This window comes from Corapipo altera, unplaced genomic scaffold, assembly GCF_003945725.1.
Source record: "Corapipo altera isolate COAL_440 unplaced genomic scaffold, ASM394572v1 46, whole genome shotgun sequence".
Taxonomy (NCBI): Eukaryota; Metazoa; Chordata; class Aves; order Passeriformes; family Pipridae; genus Corapipo; species Corapipo altera.
Window position 1 is genome coordinate 3,034,699 of NW_020884883.1, and position 19,027 is coordinate 3,053,725.

The 19,027-nt window shown below is 36.1% G+C and overlaps 1 protein-coding gene across 12 annotated transcripts in view; it reads right to left on the minus strand.

Annotated features, from left to right (window-relative positions):
• The window catches only part of DLGAP2 (DLG associated protein 2), a 399,013-nt gene that overhangs the window by 234,865 nt on the left and 145,121 nt on the right, over window positions 1-19,027 (minus strand). For all 12 annotated transcript variants that reach the window (XM_027640961.1, XM_027640973.1, XM_027640965.1 and 9 more), the window contains one exon: window positions 8,421-8,453. In XM_027640961.1, coding sequence (XP_027496762.1) covers window positions 8,421-8,453 — 33 coding nt within the window. The remainder of the gene's footprint in view (window positions 1-8,420; window positions 8,454-19,027) is intronic.

Genomic DNA, 19,027 nt, shown 5'->3' on the forward strand with positions numbered 1-19,027 from the left:
AGAACATCTGATTTGCATAGACATTTAGTTCTTAAAAAGGACACTATCATGATATAGTTGACAAACAAGAAATGTAATGGGCATAACAAAAATTTAACACAAGCTAAAATCCCCAAGAGGCTACTGTATCCACATATGCTGAAAGAGAAATCATTTCCATGTTTTAATAATTAGTCCATATCATAAAGAAGGCTAATAATGGACATTATGGAAAACAAGTTCAACATTCAAAGTTTCTAATTAAACAATGAGTCCATTCTAAATAGTGAAAAAAATTATTAACTCTTTTTCTTCCAAGTAACTAGTTGGACCATGTATGAAGTCCTATATCTGGCAGAATACATTTGTTTCATTATCTTTTCATGAGGTACCTTAAGTAAAACAAATAAAGACTGAGCTATGACCCTTGTGTAGCATTAAAATAACAGCTTACTCTACTCGTTTTGCTAAGCATGCTGAGGCATACAGCGGTACTTCACTTGTACCACTGAGAAAAATAAGTTATGGGAAAAGAACATACCAACCCAAGTTTCTCTTACATTGTATGCAGTTAAAACCTGGCAAACTACCTCTGGGGTAAGAACGACACTGTGGCACATTCTGCCTCTTTATGCACCTTAAAGTCAATTCTTCAAGTGACTGGAATAATACCATGTCAAGATTTTTCTGAAATATATTTTTCAGAGATCAGCACTGAAGAGCTTGTTAAACATTCCGCTGCACAAGCTAATTGCTATTAACACAGTTGCTGCCATCATACTTTTCATTTTCATGGTCAGTCAGCAGATATGAAAAAGTATTTCCAACTACATATTCAAAGTTATTTCTGTATCACATATTATTACAGAAAAATGTCAGCTTTAATATTTTATAAGATTCCAGTGACTAAAATTGTGATGATAGTGGATGGAAAATAATCAGCAGGTATAGAAATTTAAAGCATTCTGCTTGAAGTTCTTTGCTGTGAAAGTCCTAGATCTTTTTCTGCATAATATTTCCACTAATACCAATTGTAGCTCTGCACAAAGTAAGAGCTCAGGATTTTCATAAATTGTTGAGGTGAATGTTGCCAGAAGTTATCTAAGATTTATGCAAATGTACACTCTAGGAGAAGTCAGTGTTTCTCCTGTATGGAAATCTATTTTAAATTAATGCAGGTTTTGGCTTCAAAAAAGCATTCCTTTTGCTATTGCATTGTTTCTTAACCTTTTCAGATTGATGATCTAGAATAAAAGTAAAAATCATTCATGTTTTGCTCAGTCAGAATGAAACGTGTACATGTGTGCAATAATAATCATGTAATTTATCTGTGCATGGGTTTCAGAAGATGGATTGGAAATATTCAGTCTTGAAGGTCACGGTGTGTGGTGATAAGAAAGGAAGGTTTTCTTTGCTTTCTGTTACAGCTGTGCTTCCCAAACCTTACAACAGATTTTCTTAAAACTCTCTCTCTACGCAGAAGAGTTAAATGCTGATCAAGAAGCAATAACTTGAACTTGCTTACGGAAGATACAGTGATGCTGTACAGCATTTTGCATCTCACTGGTGTTCAGCTTTACATCTAGAATTAGCTTCACCTTTTCCTAGAAGCAGATACTGACAGTGACACATGGCTCCTATTAGATTTAGAGCTGCAAGCTAAGGCAGGCCTAGGTTTCCTTATAAGCAGGTGTCTGCAGAGGCCAGGCTGACCATCTGAGTCTGCTCTGAGCCTGGGACTAAGGGACAGGTCCAGGAAGTGATACGGTGAAAGTCAAATCAAGCCTGCAAACTGTCCACCTCAAGCTATACACTGCAGAACTTAAAACTGACCCATAAGATCAGCCATTTCAGCTTTACTGGCTCAAATCCATAGTAAATTAAATAAGGAATGAATGTTGAAATGTAACTTTTTTTTTTTCAATAAATCTGTATGTTTTGGTAGGAATCCATAATGTTTTTTATCCTACAAAGGTGAAGAAGTATGTTTCTAAAACATAAAGTATGTTAGAAGCTGTAGGCAATATTCTGGAGAAATTACTGTTAAACATAAAGAGATCTGCTTTATATACCTACAAAGCAGTATTACAGTTGAATGAATACACAAACCCTAAGCATTGCAGAGCATGAAAATTGGAAGCTAAGGGAAAGCACAGACAGCTCACATTATAAAAGAAATGATTTCATTTATGATACGTACTTCTAAAATAATATCTTTAAGAGAAGGGTGCTCCTGCAGAAATTAACATTCAGCAGACAAATCTGACGTATATGAACTATTCAAAACAGGACATTTCATTGAATATGAAAACGTGCTAAACAGTTAGCAAAAGAAGAAAAATGGAAGAAAGAATTGTGTATTCATACATATCTACTTCTATGCAAAGGTTAATTTAAAATAGGATCTTCTAGGTTGCACTGACCTTACTTACATTGTTCTCTGCTCCAGCAAATACTGAAGTCCTGAGGACTATTTAGTCCCCTGAAGGACTAAATTACATGTGCACCTTCATTCACTACTGGCAAAGAAAATATTCACATTTCTGATGCTGCATGAAACATTAAGTGTATTCTGATTATAGCCTTTGAGTCCAGCTCTTCTTCCCTCATTCCCTGAAATCACAGGATATTCTGAGTTGGAAGGGACCCGCAAGGATCATCAAGTCCAACCCTTAAGTGAGTGGTCCCCACAGAGACCGACCCCACAACCTTCGCATTACTGGCACCAGGCTCTAACCAACTGATCTCAGGGTCAAATTGGCTTTTCATTTATTTATTTATATTGAAGCAAAAGAGATGACATGGTCCTTGTCTTTGGTTTTGTTTGTTTGGTTTTTTTTAATCACAACAATGTAAAATTAATGTACAAAGAATAGCTTCTGCATTTGGGATTACACGCTGTTTGTTCAAATTAAATTAGGTTCGGTATTTTTTATTATTTTTTGGTTTGCACAAATCGCAAGAGTGGATCAGTAAATGAAAAAACCAAGAATAACAATGTAGTTTTGAGTACAGTTGTTTCCTGCACATATGATAAATAAAAACAGTTGAAGAATTTACTTAATTTATTCAAAATATAAATGACAGGTGAAGGCCTATAAAACACGTTTTTAAAAAAGTATTTTCTTAAAATAAAATGTGATTTTTTTCTTTAAAGACTTTTATCTTAAATTATCACAAGATATTCTGTAAAAGAAACGTACCAAAATTAGTATCACCATACCTCACCCTCAGCTTACATAGGTCCTAGCCCTTTAAATATACCATTCTCTATTCAGTACAACCATATAAAATGGGCAGCTTTATTACTAGTTACAGACAAAAGTATTCATTTTACTCATATCCTATATAAATTTGCAAACTATACAAATATAAACTATAGATGAGTTCAAAACTGAACCTTCAAATATTTCAAGTATGACTAGACACTGAGAGCTTTCTCACCAACAAAATCTTTAGCAGAAATACTGTAGACAACTTTTGCTGTCTGCCCAAAAGCAGGCAACGTGAAGATACAGTTCAATATAATTTGAATAAAAAAATACTGTAACTTTTTCCTAAAAATCAGGATACACATCTCAACTCTTCACTTTATTTAAAACTCAGCACAATTCAAGAATAATGCACATTGTGAATATACTATAAATTGGTGTCTTAAAGAAATTAATGAGTAGAATCCCACATTTTAGCTTGGAGAGAAAGAGATTTAAAGATATTTAGGTTCATGCAATCTCCACATTTTGTAAGTAATTTTTAAAAACATGTAGTGTAACTGAATTACATATTTTTGTAAAAAAAGTTCAATATTTACAGATTACACAATGGCAAATGATAGCATATATTTCTGTGAAACTTGAAAACATTTTCATGAAGATGAAATATCAAATCACTTCACTTTGAGAGCAGTAGCTAAATTGCTAAAAATAAAGTTCATTAATGACACTTAGATCAGGAGGAAGGTTCATACTACCAGTAATTTTACCAAACCTGTTATTTAAATGCTAGCAAAGAAGTTTACACAGGCACGTGGATGTGAGTGTTCCTGAAAACCAATGTATTGGTGTACAAATAGATCAAAGTAGAAAGATCAAAGACCTTGACCTCGTATTTACATAAATTTTTTCATATATAACTGAATAGTCAGCATTATGTCAATCACTTCAAGCAATAATTACAAATTATTATTATGTTGATAGCAGGAACCATAATCCATTTAAGCATTTCAGTGATATATATACAGAATAACAAACTTTCTTATTTGAAGAAGCAACTGTGATCTATTTTTCTAAATAATTAGCATGAAAAGGAGAAATATTAAAATTAGACAATGTAGATTTTATGATCTGTTATTGTTTCCTTAAAAATTTCAGGATTATGTGTTGAGAAATGTACTTTGCTTCCTTAGACAATTTTAATTTTATTACTGATAATTGTTGGTCTAGTAAATACAGCAGAAGTATAAAAAAGTTAAGACTACAGGACTCTTGAAAGTCATTGTTAACAGTGGAAAAACTGTCAGTTCTCAGTATGGATTACTAAATGTTAAGATTAGTAAAATGAAGATTAGGAAAATTCTCTGGAGTTATTAATATGCCTGTAATAGTTTTCAACTAGATACCCTGGGAAATGTTTATATTCAGAGCCAGAACTACACAGATGGAACATCATCAATATTAAGACATATTGCCAAGCTTAAGGTATTTTTTTCTGAACTACCTAATCTCCAGATTCTTTATTAAAAAACCCACAAAAAATAAAAACAAAACAAAAATAAAACAGACCAACAAAACAAAGCAAAACCCCAGGCTTATTTCCCCCACAAACTCCAACACCCTAGTACTAAACACAGCACAGAGGGTGGCAAAGCTGATAGTACGTGAAATAAACACAACACTCCAACACTGACATAGCTGAAAAAGGCATTTTTTTCATCAAGGAAAATATGAGCTTTTTGTTGTTACTGTAAATTATTTATTTATATTTCTTATATTTCCCAAATTCTATTTTATGCATCCTGTGAGCAAAGAATTAAACTGTACAATTTGTTTTTCTTTCAGAGCATTTCGAACTTCTTTTACTAAATGAAAATAAAATTTAAAAAAAATTAAACCCATCCTCCACTATTAATCATATTAAAATCCCTTCTACAATTAATTGGCATAAACTTCTGTATGGGTAAACGAGTGACATTATCTAGCATTCTTGTAACTTTGTTAAAATTTTACACAAATTTACTTACATATAATAATTTTATACAAAATAATTTTTGCATCTTAGCTTGAAAATCTAAATCTTAATCTTCTGACAGTTGGATTTGTCAGATAAAATACAATTGTCAGAACTTTCTCAATCTTTTGACACTTGGACTCATGCAGTATCTATGCATTGGCTGTATGAACTACTAACTGTTTAACTTAAAAAATAACAAGTTTGGAAAAAAAAACCCAATGTGCAATGTGAGATATATTAAGAAATAGGTCTCACATTTATTTTACTACTTATTGGAGAGTCACTATTCTAAGTTTGCTACCACAAGCTTGAACCCACCAACCATTTCTTGTGCCAGTTACTGGCAAAAAATAATGGGCATCTTAATTCAAACTGTTGGTGCATACCACAGCCCAAAAGAGGTCTGAGACACTGAGGAAGAATCTGAACTACCTGGAGAAATTATAGAAAGAGTAAATCACCTCTGGAGTTGTGAAGGATATTAAAAATGCCTGGAAGAAAAGCTTCCCTTTGCACAGGTTTTGAGAAGACAGAATAGTCTACCGAAATCTTAGCTGCCATCAAAATGACTTGTTTTCTGCTTTGATAACATAGAAAATTATATTTGATAATATAATCCTTTCAAAACCTGTGAATAGATACAAAGATTTAGAAAGAACAGAAACATCTGCTAGAGGATTAATGAGGATAACTGAAACTTCTCATGACTCCTCCAGTCTTTCTAACAGAGTATTTTGGCTGTCACAAAGACTGAGCTAGACACTTGTCTATAACATGCTGTCCTCACTTAAAATCTGAGTAGGAATAAAGCAAAGAAGAACAACCCTATGATGTTTACCAGGACAACACAATCTGTCAACTGCAGATCACTTCTGCAAAGGTGGCTGTTGTCAGCTGTCTGAAAACACATCATTGCTGCTCTTGTATTTTCAGAAGAGGGATCACCTCGAAGTAGCCACACTAATGCAAAACTTTAGTTTCCTCCCAGTATAAAACAGGCCTCGTGGTCTTCAGACATCCCACACTGACAGGAATGGTGGCTAACACACTTTGCAATAACAGAGCAAACCCATGATTTTTGAAACAGAACACATACAGCTTATACAAAAGACTGATTCTCAGAGACTTCAGTATTGTCCATCATTCTCTTTAGATGGGATGCAAAAGAAGACACATGACACATTGCCTGTGGAACCACAAGTTCCCCAGGAAAAACACTGAAACGAGAAATCTGTACCCTCATATTCATACTTGCTTCCAAATCTGGTATTTTTCACTTTATAAAATATGGACTTACGTTGCCCATACCTGTGCAATATCACATATGCAGATAAATGCATTTGCTTCTGACAGCGCAGCATTTACTGCTAAAAACTTATCAAAGGGCCCCAAAGTGAAGAGCTCTGTTTTACACAGTCATTTGCTAATTACACTTCGATATACTGATAATCCAGAACAAAACTGCTGGTTTTGAAGGGGGAGTGATGGTCAGAGAGAGGATGAACCATAATAAGAACAGTGAGACTGCAGATGACCAATTTGATAATCAGAATATGTGGCTTGCAAAACACTTCCATTCTGCCATCTCTCTTACAGAAGGCAGAAGATGATCAGAAACCCAACCCTAGCTGCCTGCAGGTTTTTTCAAGAAACGGCAGAGGAACTCAGAAGAGGTAAGATGTGAAGCATTGTCTTCTCTCCCAAGCCAGGGAGACTTCTTCACATCTACTATTTCTTGATTGAGTCTCTGCTCTTGAATGAGTCTCTCCACTTTGGAAATTAATACAGGAGGTCTACACTGTGGCGTGTCTGTCCTACAATTTTGCAAATTCATCTTAATATACTAAAGTACATTAATGTACTTAGTGAACTTTGATTTTGTTTCTGAAAAGGAGAAGGGAAAAAAGGAGGCAAACAGTATCTAACATTAACTGATATTCTCTGAACTTTCCTCAGATACAAAAAATGCAAACTACACAATGTAAAACTTCTGAAGAAGGCTACAGAGAAGTCAGAAATTCCACACAGAACATCACAAAAACTTGATTTTTTTAGTTCTTCCCTTGTCTTAGTCTACTATGAAACCATAGCAAAATTTATAAAATGTTGCAGAGGAAAATTATATTTTTTGAGGTTTATTAAAGGAATGCAGTCAAAAAAATTTCTAAATCAGAATGCAGTAAAAAAATTTGTCTAAAACAATTATTTCTCAGTAGATAACAAGGGAGAAGCAGATAATTAATATTTAATTTACTGAGTTATTTCATTAGATGCAAGGTCTCAAAGCCTTCCACTTCCAGGCTTCCTCTTCTACTAACTCATGTCTCCTAAATTTATAAAACATTAGAAGCTTAATTTTTTTTTTTTTTCAGAAATTATTCAAGATATAAAGCTGAATGTGTTTGGGAACAGCCTAGCATCTATAATTTTATTTTTTAGTTAATATACTTTGCTCCAGCATTTACATTTGCTATTTAGAACTCTGTTTCTTAGAAAGACTCCAGGTTGATTTGAAACTAAGGTCAGCCTTTCGACCTTTTCTTTATAACAGCACCAATGTTAATAAATAAATAAATTAGAGATATTTTCCTCAAAAATAGGCTGCTTTAAAAATCTTAATCTCATTGCTTCAGTGTTCATTTAGGTAAATTGTGGGTCTCACCTTGGCATTTAATTAGTCCCTTGGGAAAAAAACAAACAAAACAAATCACCAAATACTGTCATGTGGGCATATATTTGTACTGCATAAGTTATTGCTTAATTATCTTAATTTCAGAAGTAGTATTAATTTACTTCACCTGCTGAAATGTGTAAGACTCTCTGTAAATGTAATATCAAATCTAAAAACGTTTTTTCATTTCCCTTTTATGTCCATTATCTTCATTTTCCGTCCTCAAACTGATGTCCTTAAAAGTGTCTTTGCACTCTCTCATACCCCAAAATTAATTTGACAAACACTCAAAAGAATAAGAAGTAAATATTTCAATTTTTGCTCTAATAGAATATTTGCCCTTTAAGGTATTTCCTGCCTGGAGCATGTACTGTGCTTTTCTCAGCTTAATTCAATTCATTTTTCGTATCTAACCATGGGAAGAATGTCTTTCCTTGTTTTTCATTATTCACATAATATTTCCAATCTATTGTACATGTGTGTTGAGTAAAGTGTTCACCTCTAGCTGCTTTGAAAAACATTAGTGTGAAAACACACTCACCTTCAGGCTCCCCACAGAGTGTACACTGTGACTCTGCAAAGAAAAATAGAAAATTATAATTTCTTTATTTTAAGATGTCACAATTATATCCAAATATAACAAACTTAGAGAACTCAAAGTTAGCATGAAAAATGCAATTCTATTTCCAGTATACATTTCTTAACGGCTGCAAAATAATCTTCAAAAAAGAGTTTCTGCAGGAAGAATTTTAAAACAGAACTGTATAAAACTTTAGTTACATTTATATAATTATCACCTTCAGAAACTGCAGCTGAATGCCTTCGTGTATCAGGACGTTTTGCTTCCACGTGACTTTTTTGTATTTTCATATACACCATACTGCAATGACAACAGTCACTCGAATAAAAGTTTAAGCCTCCTAATATTTTATTTTTGGAGGTAGCAAACAGTAATAGTGACAGAGTTGTTATATTCCCTTCCCATAAAAGAATCCCAAGTCCTCCCAGGCCAGAAAAGTCAAACAGTCATGTAAATATGCAGTTATACTCTGCAAAATATTCAAGTATAGAAATGAAGGAAATAAAATTCCATCACAACAAACCGACAATCTCTAAATGTGCAATTACTATTTTATCCACACACTACTGTTTGGAGATGGTTGTCTTAAAAATTATTTTGCATAATGTACAAATATATACACACATAGAGGAAATATTTTGAAGTATCCCTTAAAACCAAGCTGGTTCAGGAGTTAGTATCAAGCTGTAGAATCACAGAATCGTAGAATCATAGAATCATAGAATCAGCTGGGTTAGAAAAGACCTCTGAGATCATCAAGTCCAACCCTTGATCCCACACTGCTGTGGTTACTAGTAAACACTTGAAAAGTTGTTTCTAGAAGAAAGCTCTTGTTTAGAATCCAAATACCCGAATCAATTGAAATCACAGGGAATGTAATCATGTTGGCAGATAATTCTGATATACTTGTAAAAGTCCTACTAGAACAAGAAAGCACAGTATATTTTAAATCACAAATCTCTGAAATCTCCATTTTAACACTCAGCTGAAAAATGACATCTCTAATAGCTGAAGCAAATATATATATATATATATATATATATACAAAAAGCAGTTTAACACGCCTGGTATATAAAAATCCAATACGAAAGCTTGTTGAAATTATCTCCATCTTGAATAACTAATAGAAGATTGGACTTTAGCTGTGATCTTGACTCAAAGGCAAAAAAAGTCAGAAAAATAGAATATGAAACACATGCACTGAACAGATTGACCTTTATAGCGCTGCTGTGACACTGACAGTTATTTAGAAGTACTTTCTCCATACAGATAAGAAGCTGTCTCATAGCAGCCCACTGTTGTAATGGCACTTGACCCTACATCTTTCATTTATTTTAAACATGTTAATCATTGTGGTTTTACTACTGCTAGATGCTGTAGCGTGCACGAGGGAAAAGAATGAGAAAAAATAAGCCTATCCAGGCAGCTCTGCTGCTGATAGGAGGATCACAACTCCTAGAACAGCATAAAGCTGCATGAGGAATTAAATTCGATGCAGTGCAGCACCATGAAACTTGTAGCTGAACAGTGTATTGATAACGACTCACTAATGCTCCAGCAGATCTGCCAAACTGAAAACAACACCCTAACATCAGACATCAGAAAACCTCCAATGAAAAGTATAAAAAGCCTGGTGTCTGGTAACTCAGGCCAGTTTCTTTTATTGCTGAAAAAATGCACTTGCCACAAGCCGGTGATGCAGGGGAAGCAACTCAGAAGATCTTATTTTCACTTTTAATTCAAAGACTTTTGAGGTTTTACTGAGATGGGCTGCCCGCCTGCCTGTGTGAAGTTTATTATCCTGATTGATAAGGAAGAACAAGCCAAGACTTGGTTTCTGAACTTCTGACTTTTTTCTGATCGTCTGTGTTCTGCTAACAACTGCTTCACTGGTTTGTTACAATCCAAAGAGTCTGCCTGACATTTTTTGCAGCTCAAAACACCATCTTCCAGAAGTCCCCACTCAAGAGTACAAATTACTAGCTTCCCTCTTTTTTGCCATAAACATAAATTAGTGCCAATATTGCAAGTCTGCAGCAGGCTAGATAGTCTACCTGCAAAATAAGGGCTTGCAGCTACGACTGGTGCCAGAAAGTTGTACAAAAGCTAGAGAAGCGTCAGCACTATCCCTGCCAGACCACTGCTTTGTTGGAATTCTTTCAGATGTTTCTTTAAGGTCCCATCTCTATGGGCAACCCAGATGTTTCTTCCCCTATCTCAGCATACCTTGGGGGAGTTCATGGTGGGGGGGGTTGTTTTAATTCATCAGTTTATGCCTTACAGAGGCTAAGAATCATTTCAAACTGACAGCAGCACCTCTCTTTCTACACTGGTAAGAAGCAGACTTTATGGATGTGGATGATTCACCAGTAAGCCTCTGTTTAAGAATTTCCCCACTGTAGTTTGCCACTGTGGGGGAGAACAAGATACCCTTTTTGTTGTGCTTGACATATACAGATTGAGTGACATACAAAACCACAACCGCTGCTGCTAGGCATGTAAACAACATGACAAGGAGCTGTACAGAGCTCTGTTTTCCACAAAGCCTCTGTGTGTGAGAGAGAAATAATTCTTTCTCTATATAGTCTCTTTAGATCTGTACGTTCTATGGTTATTGCTGAGAGACTGCATGCCCTAAGTTTCCACAACTAAAATCACATAAAACATACACATGGCACTCAATTATTTGTAGATTTACATTATACAGAAATACATAAATCTTAAGTTCTGTAAAGAAGCTATGACTTGACACTCATTTTAACTTCTTTTCTCTGTAATGAAGTTGCTGTATCTTGTTAGAAGAGGTCTTTCTGCAAGGTAGCTCAATACTAAGCACCTGTACTAATTTAAAAGTTTTCTATTTAAATTTCATTTCTGGGGAGAAATGATAGCAATGAAGGACATGACAGTGGTATAAAAAGTTACCACTCCATCCAGTAAAATTACATTTTTTAGGCTTAGATGCATCTCACCCAAGATTGAGTGTCTCAGTATCAGTGTTCAAAATCTAAAGTAGTCTTAAAAAAAATTACCAATTAGCAGAAAGAAACAGGCATCTAATCTGCCTTAGAAACATATGTAGCATGAGATAAATCAATAAATCACTTTTTTTTAAGAACACATTCATTTTTTTATGTGGTAAGAGGTCTGAGACTGCATCTTCATAATAACATTCACTGCAAAAGAGAAATGTTCATTGTAGGTGACCTCTGGAGGTCATATAGCTCAGCCTCCCACTGAGAGCAAAGCAGGGCTGTTGCCAACAAAAGTTCAGTTCAGCTGTGGATTAATAGTCAAGTCCTGAAGGCCACCAAGGATGGAGATTCCACAACCTCAACAAGCAGCCTGCTCCAGTGCTGCATCAGCCTTGTTGGACCCTATTTGAACATCTCAGGCTGCAGTTTGTGGCCATTCTTCCTTGTTACATCACTCAGCACTGTCAAAATGACTCTAGCTCCATCCTGTCTGCAACTCTCCTTCTAATAGCTGTAACCCACTATGGATCTTCACCCTAACAGACTAAATAAGCCCAGCTCTTTCAACTACTCTGACCAGAGGGCCCTCTGCTAGACTCACTCCAGTTTCTCCCTGTGCTTGCAGAAGCAGGGAGCCACAGCCACTGAACACAGTATTCCAGGTGCAGCCCCACCAGCACCAGAAAGAAACAATAAACCTCCTGAACTTGCCCATCCGACTCATCCTGGCATAGCCCAACATGGACTTTACCTGTTTGCAATGAAGACATTGCCTCATATGCCTCACATTCATTCATATGCAACTTGGTATTCATATTTGTTCAGAAAAAAAAATAATTAATAAATTAAGTCTTAGCAAGATCAGTCCCCTGATCCAAGTCTCCCACCAATTATAGCAGTGCTATATGTGAAATCTCAGCCTCAGACAAGTGACTTCTCTACATCTGTGCTGGATGAAATGTCAAAAGTGCTTAAGATACTGCATGTTGTGATGGAATAGGAGCACAGAAATGACCACATTTCAAAGATATTTCACAGAATATGCTGAGTTGGAAGGGACCCACAAGGATCATCAAGTTCAGCTGCTGGCCCTGCACAGGCCCATCCCCAAGAGTCACACCATGTGCCTGAGAGTCTTGTCCAAACACTTCTTGACCTCTGCGAGGCTTGGTGCTGTGACCACTTCCCTGAGGAGCCTGTTCCAGCACCCAACCACCTCTGAGTGAAGAACCTTTTTCCAATATCCAACCTAAACTTCCCCTGACACAACTTCAGGTCATTCCCTTGGGTCCTGTTATTGGTCACCACAGAGAAGAGATAAGTGGCTGCCCCTCCTCCTCCCCTCATGAGGAAGTTGTAGAGTGTGATAAAGTCTACCCTCAGTCTCCTCCAGGCTGAACAGACCAACTGACCTCAGCTGCTCCTCATACAGCTTCCCCTCAAGGCCCTTCACCAAGGGCCCTTCGTTGCCCTCCTTTGGACAGTCTCTTAGAGCTTAATATATTTCTTATATTGTGGTGCCTAAAACTGCATACAATATTCAAGGTGAGGCCACCCCAGTGCAGAGCAGAGCGGGACAATCCCCTCCCTTGACCAGCTGGAGATGCTTTGCCTGATGCCCCCAGGACAGGGTTTGCCCTCCTGGCTGCCAGGGCACTGCTGACTCAGATTCAACTTGCCCATTGATCAGGACCCCCAGGTCCCTTTTCCTGGCACTGCTTTCCAGCATCTAATTTCCCATTCTGTATGAACATTCAGGGTTGCCCCATCCCAGGTGCAGAATCTGCCACTTTTCCATGTCAAATTTCATATGGTTGGTGATTGCCCAGTCCTCTAATTTGTGGAGGTCTCTCTGCAGGGTCCTCCTGCCTTTAAGCCTCTCCCTTGCACAATTCCTAGTGAAGGATTATGTCTCTACATATCTGGTCCCTCTAAAGTAGTATAATGATACTTTGACAGGAGGAATTTTCTTTATAGTATATTGCTAATCTGTTGCACTTAACAAAGATGCTCCTTCTTGCAAACACTCACACACCTGAGTGATTTCTTTGTCATATATCTCAATAGTAAAATGACTAATATAGGCAAGTGTTCAGAGATTTAGGATCAAATAAATCAATAGAACAAGGAAAACCTGTATTTATATTATTAATCTCACTCTGTCATTTTGAAATTGTCTAGCTAAGAGAAATAACCTTTCCACATACAAGAACTTGCTGACTAAATAGGTCATAAGAAAGATCTTTCGAAGAAACAAATTTATCATGAAGATACAATCTCTTTTTCCCCCAAATATTATGAAACTTATTTCATTTTTATAGTTTTTCTTGTCTAACCTAAATGATAAGAAGAACTAAAAATAATAAACCCAGACACATAAATGCCAACATTCTTTCTCAAAAAAGCTGAGTTCAACATTCCATTTTAGATTAGAATGAAAATGAATTATTCTGCTAGACATGTTCATCTTTCCTTCTTTGTATATACTTTTCTTGGATGGCTGGTGCAAGTGTAATAAAATCCACTATAAAGAGGTACAATAAGGAAAATAACATAAGGGTCAGATAAAATATACAGAATAGCCATTAAAAATAAATTACAATTCAAAATACCCATGCAAGGTATATAATCTAATAAGACTAAGACACCTCATATCAGTAATATTTTGAATCAGTTTAAAGAAAATACTGGATGGTATTAAACAGTTAACTACACTTTACCATACACTATGCACTCAACAGGGGTTTACCCAGATTACAGAGTCCAACCTCGATGAGTTTTGACCAAATTATATGGAAGTTATATGGTGTGAAATAATATGCAAAGGTGAGAAAGAGTGCTGGGGATAACTTGTTACCTCAGCACCGCATTCAGAAAATGGGCACGGTTAGCCCTTCTGACTACCCCTTGAATAACACCACACATCCAGTTTTGTATCTCCCCTTCAATTGTTTAACAGGCCTTTCTGTCTCTCTTTTCATCTAATTCTTCCAGATACCCTTTGCAGCTCTTCCCTTCTGCCTATATTATTTTAAATTTTAATTAGAAACACATATGTTCTCTATTTCTTATATTTCTCTATGTGGTTTTGCTTTTTTTTCCTCAGTAAATATATTTACTAAATGGCCAAAAAAACATATAGCACTGTTACACAATTACTGAATATCACTGCCCATTTGAATCCAGAGCTCAATGCATCAGAGGAAAATTGGAAATTATTTTTTATTTCACAGAGAAATATGGTTTGGCTCACAGAAAACAATTCTCAGTTTGCCTTTCCCCCCCATTCATTTATGCAAAATAATAATAATAATAATTTTAAAAACAATGAAAAAATAGATCAAGTTCCAATGACAAAATTTAGCAGGTAGTGCTTTATATTTTGGTTCTAATGGCAAGAAACACAACTGTTTTATCAATTCATCAGCATACTATATCATCAATGTGTCTTTATATCATTTTACTGATGTCAGTGAAACAGAACTCTGCAACACTCAAAGAGACATAGAGTAACCATGCATTATATTGACATTTAGTGCAGCTGAAAAGCAAAGTATAATTTAAAGCTAAACTGTGATACTTCTAAGAATGTTAAGGATTTTAATCCACTATTTGTATCTAAACATGGCTACAACAGTGCCAATAAAAGCTGACAGTATTATGCATTATGTTTTCCATTGTTTCTACTCATGTAGGGATTTTTTCTCCTACATCTTTTACTTTATCTGTAGCTTTTTCCTCCTGTTGATATCTCATCATTGCACAATATCATCTGCCAAAACATCAATGTGACAGACATGTAGGATAAATGGCAAGATTTCATTGTGTCCAGCAACATTCTCCATTCACAATCATCCTCTTTGTTCCACACTGATGCCAAAATAAATCCTTTGGAGGTCTCCTGCTCCAAGCTCAGTCACCCATGTAGGTAAGGCATTGAGAGACACGTACAAAAAACAAATAGCCTTTTTTTCCAGAAAGCCCATTTTTCCTACAGAATTTTTTCTAAAGTGTTCTCTAAAACCTCCGATGACAGGGAATAAAACCCTGCATATGCAGATGGAGAATAAATTTTTTTATGCACTAAGGAAAAATAATAATAATTATATCTCATTGAAATACTAATTTCCTTAAGTCTTTTCTTTTTTTCTTTTCTTCCCCTCCCCCCTCCATTCTAATTCTTCATTTTTTTCTCACAGTCATGGTTGGTAATACTCATCTCATCTTTGCTGTTCTCCAACTTAGCCACATCCTAAAGTTATAAGTGCCCCACTCAACACAGTATATGAGCCGAGTCCTTTGACTGCCTGGTATAACAGAATATTTACTCTCATACAATCTCTTATATTTTTAAGAATGCCACTGGGCTAATTTTGGGGTGGCACTATTTTCTTGGCTGAAATATCATCTCATCCTTTTAGACAGAAATTTGACTAGAGGTACCTGGAGCAGTCACCATCATAAGAATGAAGTAGGTCAAGGATGCTTTGTTGGTTCACCTTTGCAGCAAGAGCCCTATTCATGCAATCCTTGTAAGCCAAGTAAAATCCACAAAGCATTTAAGGTGCTTTTTACAACTTCCTGTTTGAAACTATGAAGTGGCAAAATAATAAAAAATGGCACTACTCCAAAACACTGTATTTCTTACATTATTTTGAGTGCTGACAAATAGCGCAACAGGAAGAGATATTGTTTGGGCCCATCTCCATGAACAGTCATAAAGGAAATAAAAATTATTTCAATCAAAAGAAAACCACACATTTACATTTGTGTGTGTGTACATATATATATGTCCATCTTGATACCTGTTTTCTTCTTCTGAACAATACCATTTACACAGAAAAATAACAGTCAGTTCATCATGCAGAACATGCCAAAAAACGTAATAACAACAATTGTTTAAAGCTGTTGTGGATACAGCCAATAAATGTATTTCTCCCATTGAAACTATTTCTACAAGCACTTCTTGCTGAGTGTAAGAGCCTAGTTGCCTGCCTGCCTGCCTCCCACTGTTAATCATTTACTGTTATGACCTCTCTCAAGATGAGATTCCCTTGCATTTGCAATTTCAGCTTACTTGTATACTTCCATTTGACTGTGGTATTTATAACAAAGGGCCTTTTACTGCCCAGGATCGGGCCTTGGGGTTAAGAAAAATAAATAGCTAATAAAGTTTTGAAGAATAGGAAAAAATATAATAGGAAAAATACCCAGCTGCCTGTGAAAGACTAGAAGCTGGGTTATATGGGGAAAGACAGGGCAGAGGAAATGAGTAGTCCTGAGGAGGGCAGATACTGAAAGAACTTGAAATAAAAATAGAACACAGAATAGCCATTATTAAAATAGAATGAGCCTAAAGCAGAAGAAAATCAACTAACCTGGCATCAAACTTTGCAGCCTTTTGAGCGAATGAACTGACATCCAACCAAATACATAAAGCAACAACTAAGAGCCCATTATTTTCCCCAGATAAAAATATAAGGTTCATGCTCAAAGCAATGCCAAAACCTTTTTATAGTACTTGCACATCAGATCCTTCTCCATATGGAGTTTACACATTACACATGCATTAATCAAGCCAAAAGAGATTTCAGAAAAAAAAATTGTGAGATCAAACAATCAAATATTTTCATAGGAAAACAAAAATAACTGAAGCAATAAAAAGCAAAATATTAGCCACTCAAGAAATAAAAAGAGGAGGTAATGTTTCTCTTGGTGATCTGAACCCAAATGCTTTCTTTTCAGAGGAGTAGTCATAAACATAGTGATAAAAAGGATGTGCTTTAGCACACTTCTGATACACATTTCACATGCACAGTATCCAAGTGGAGAGTCCAAATATCCCAAATGAGTCCAAAAAATAACAGAAGATGGGTTTATAAAGAGCAAATACATATGTCTTTCTCCTCCTTTTTCCTCATTTTCTCGTATTTGATGTTGAAGGTTAAAGTGAGTCATATTCCTCACAGCCAAGGTTAAGAAGCTTGCATCCCCTAATCACATTGTAGCATCCTTATGAAAAATACCAAAGAGGGGAAAAAGGTGATGAGCAAAAATTGTGCAAGTGACGACCTATGAGAGTGCTATGAAATACAAAACTGAAGACAGTTTACACCTTGCTTGCTCCAAAACCCCTCTGAAGCCAATGCAAGAGTCACTGGAGTTCAGCTCAGGGTCAAATCTCAGTCGTATACTAATGGCAAAACTACCCAGGCTATCTATCACCATCCCTCTACTTTCTGTCTTTTTTTTCTCTCTCTTCTTTCACTTTGCTCATTTTAAGAGATTTCATCAATTATCTCAGAGCCTCATAAAAACAAATAAATGGTACAAATCCAAGCTGAGCATGATATAACAAAGAACCAACAGAAAGATGGCAAAAATATAGGATAGGACAGCACAGTTGTACAGATACTCTGATACTCTGGTACACTAAAGGTTAAATGGATTTTTTCACTCCTTTCTCCTGTGCTCTCATATAGGAATCAGATTTCAAAAGCATCTAAACAGAGTGGGGAGTTGACTTTAAAAACAAATTGAAGGAGGTAATTTAAAATACAAAGGGTGTACAAAAAATACAGAACCATTGGAAGGGGATGTATCCATATCTGGGCAATACTGTTGAATGAAGTCCTTCATATAAAGTCAGTAATATATATCAACTTATAACAGCAAGGATTGGAAGAGACATCCTGAGGTTGTTAGAGTTTATCCCTCTCTGCAGAGCACTGCCAACTTTAAAGTAATATTAGTTTTCTCAAGGCATCGCCCACAGAAGTTTTGAAAATCCACCAGGAAGGAAAATTAACAGTCACTCTGGGCAACTGTTCCAGTGTCTGACCACCTGTACCACGAAGAGTTTATACCTCACATCTAATTGAAATTTCCCTTGCTGCAACATCTATCTGCTCCCTCTTGTCCTTACACTGTGCATGTCCATTAAGAGTCTGGCTCCATCTGGCTGTAATGACCCATTAAGCAGCTGAGGACGGCAATTAGCTCTGTTCTCCTCTTAGCTTCCTCTTGTTCAGGCTGAACAAATTCAGTGTCTCCTTGTGCATCATATGCTTCAGTATCCCGCCCATCTTTGTGGCCATCCTCTGGACATACTCCAGTTTGCCTGTGTCCTTCTTACACTGGGGTGGGAGTGGGGCAAGGGCTAGAATTGGGCCCCCCTCCAATTGCAGCATCTGAAGTGCCAAAAAGAGGGGAATGATCCCTAAATTTAACCTATTAGTTGTACCGATGCAGTCCAGTATGCATTCAGCTTTCATTGTTGCAAATACACTTCTAAAGTCCTAATAAGAGTGCATTCAAACACAAAAAGACTGTGATACACAAGTAAAGGTTTGACCTGGTCCAATCCCAAATATGCGGTGACCTCACATGTTAAATGAATACTTGAGGAGGTTACAGAAGCAAATTCTGATGTGCCAGGCAGTATCTGCCAGTAACTATAAACCACAGCTCAAGGTCTGATTGGTTATATTTTACCACTGTCCTGAGAAAGAATCCACTACAGGTTCCTTCTTAAATACAAGCTGGGGGAACAAAGTTTGTTAACAAGAGGACTGAGCTATCATCTGTAAGGAT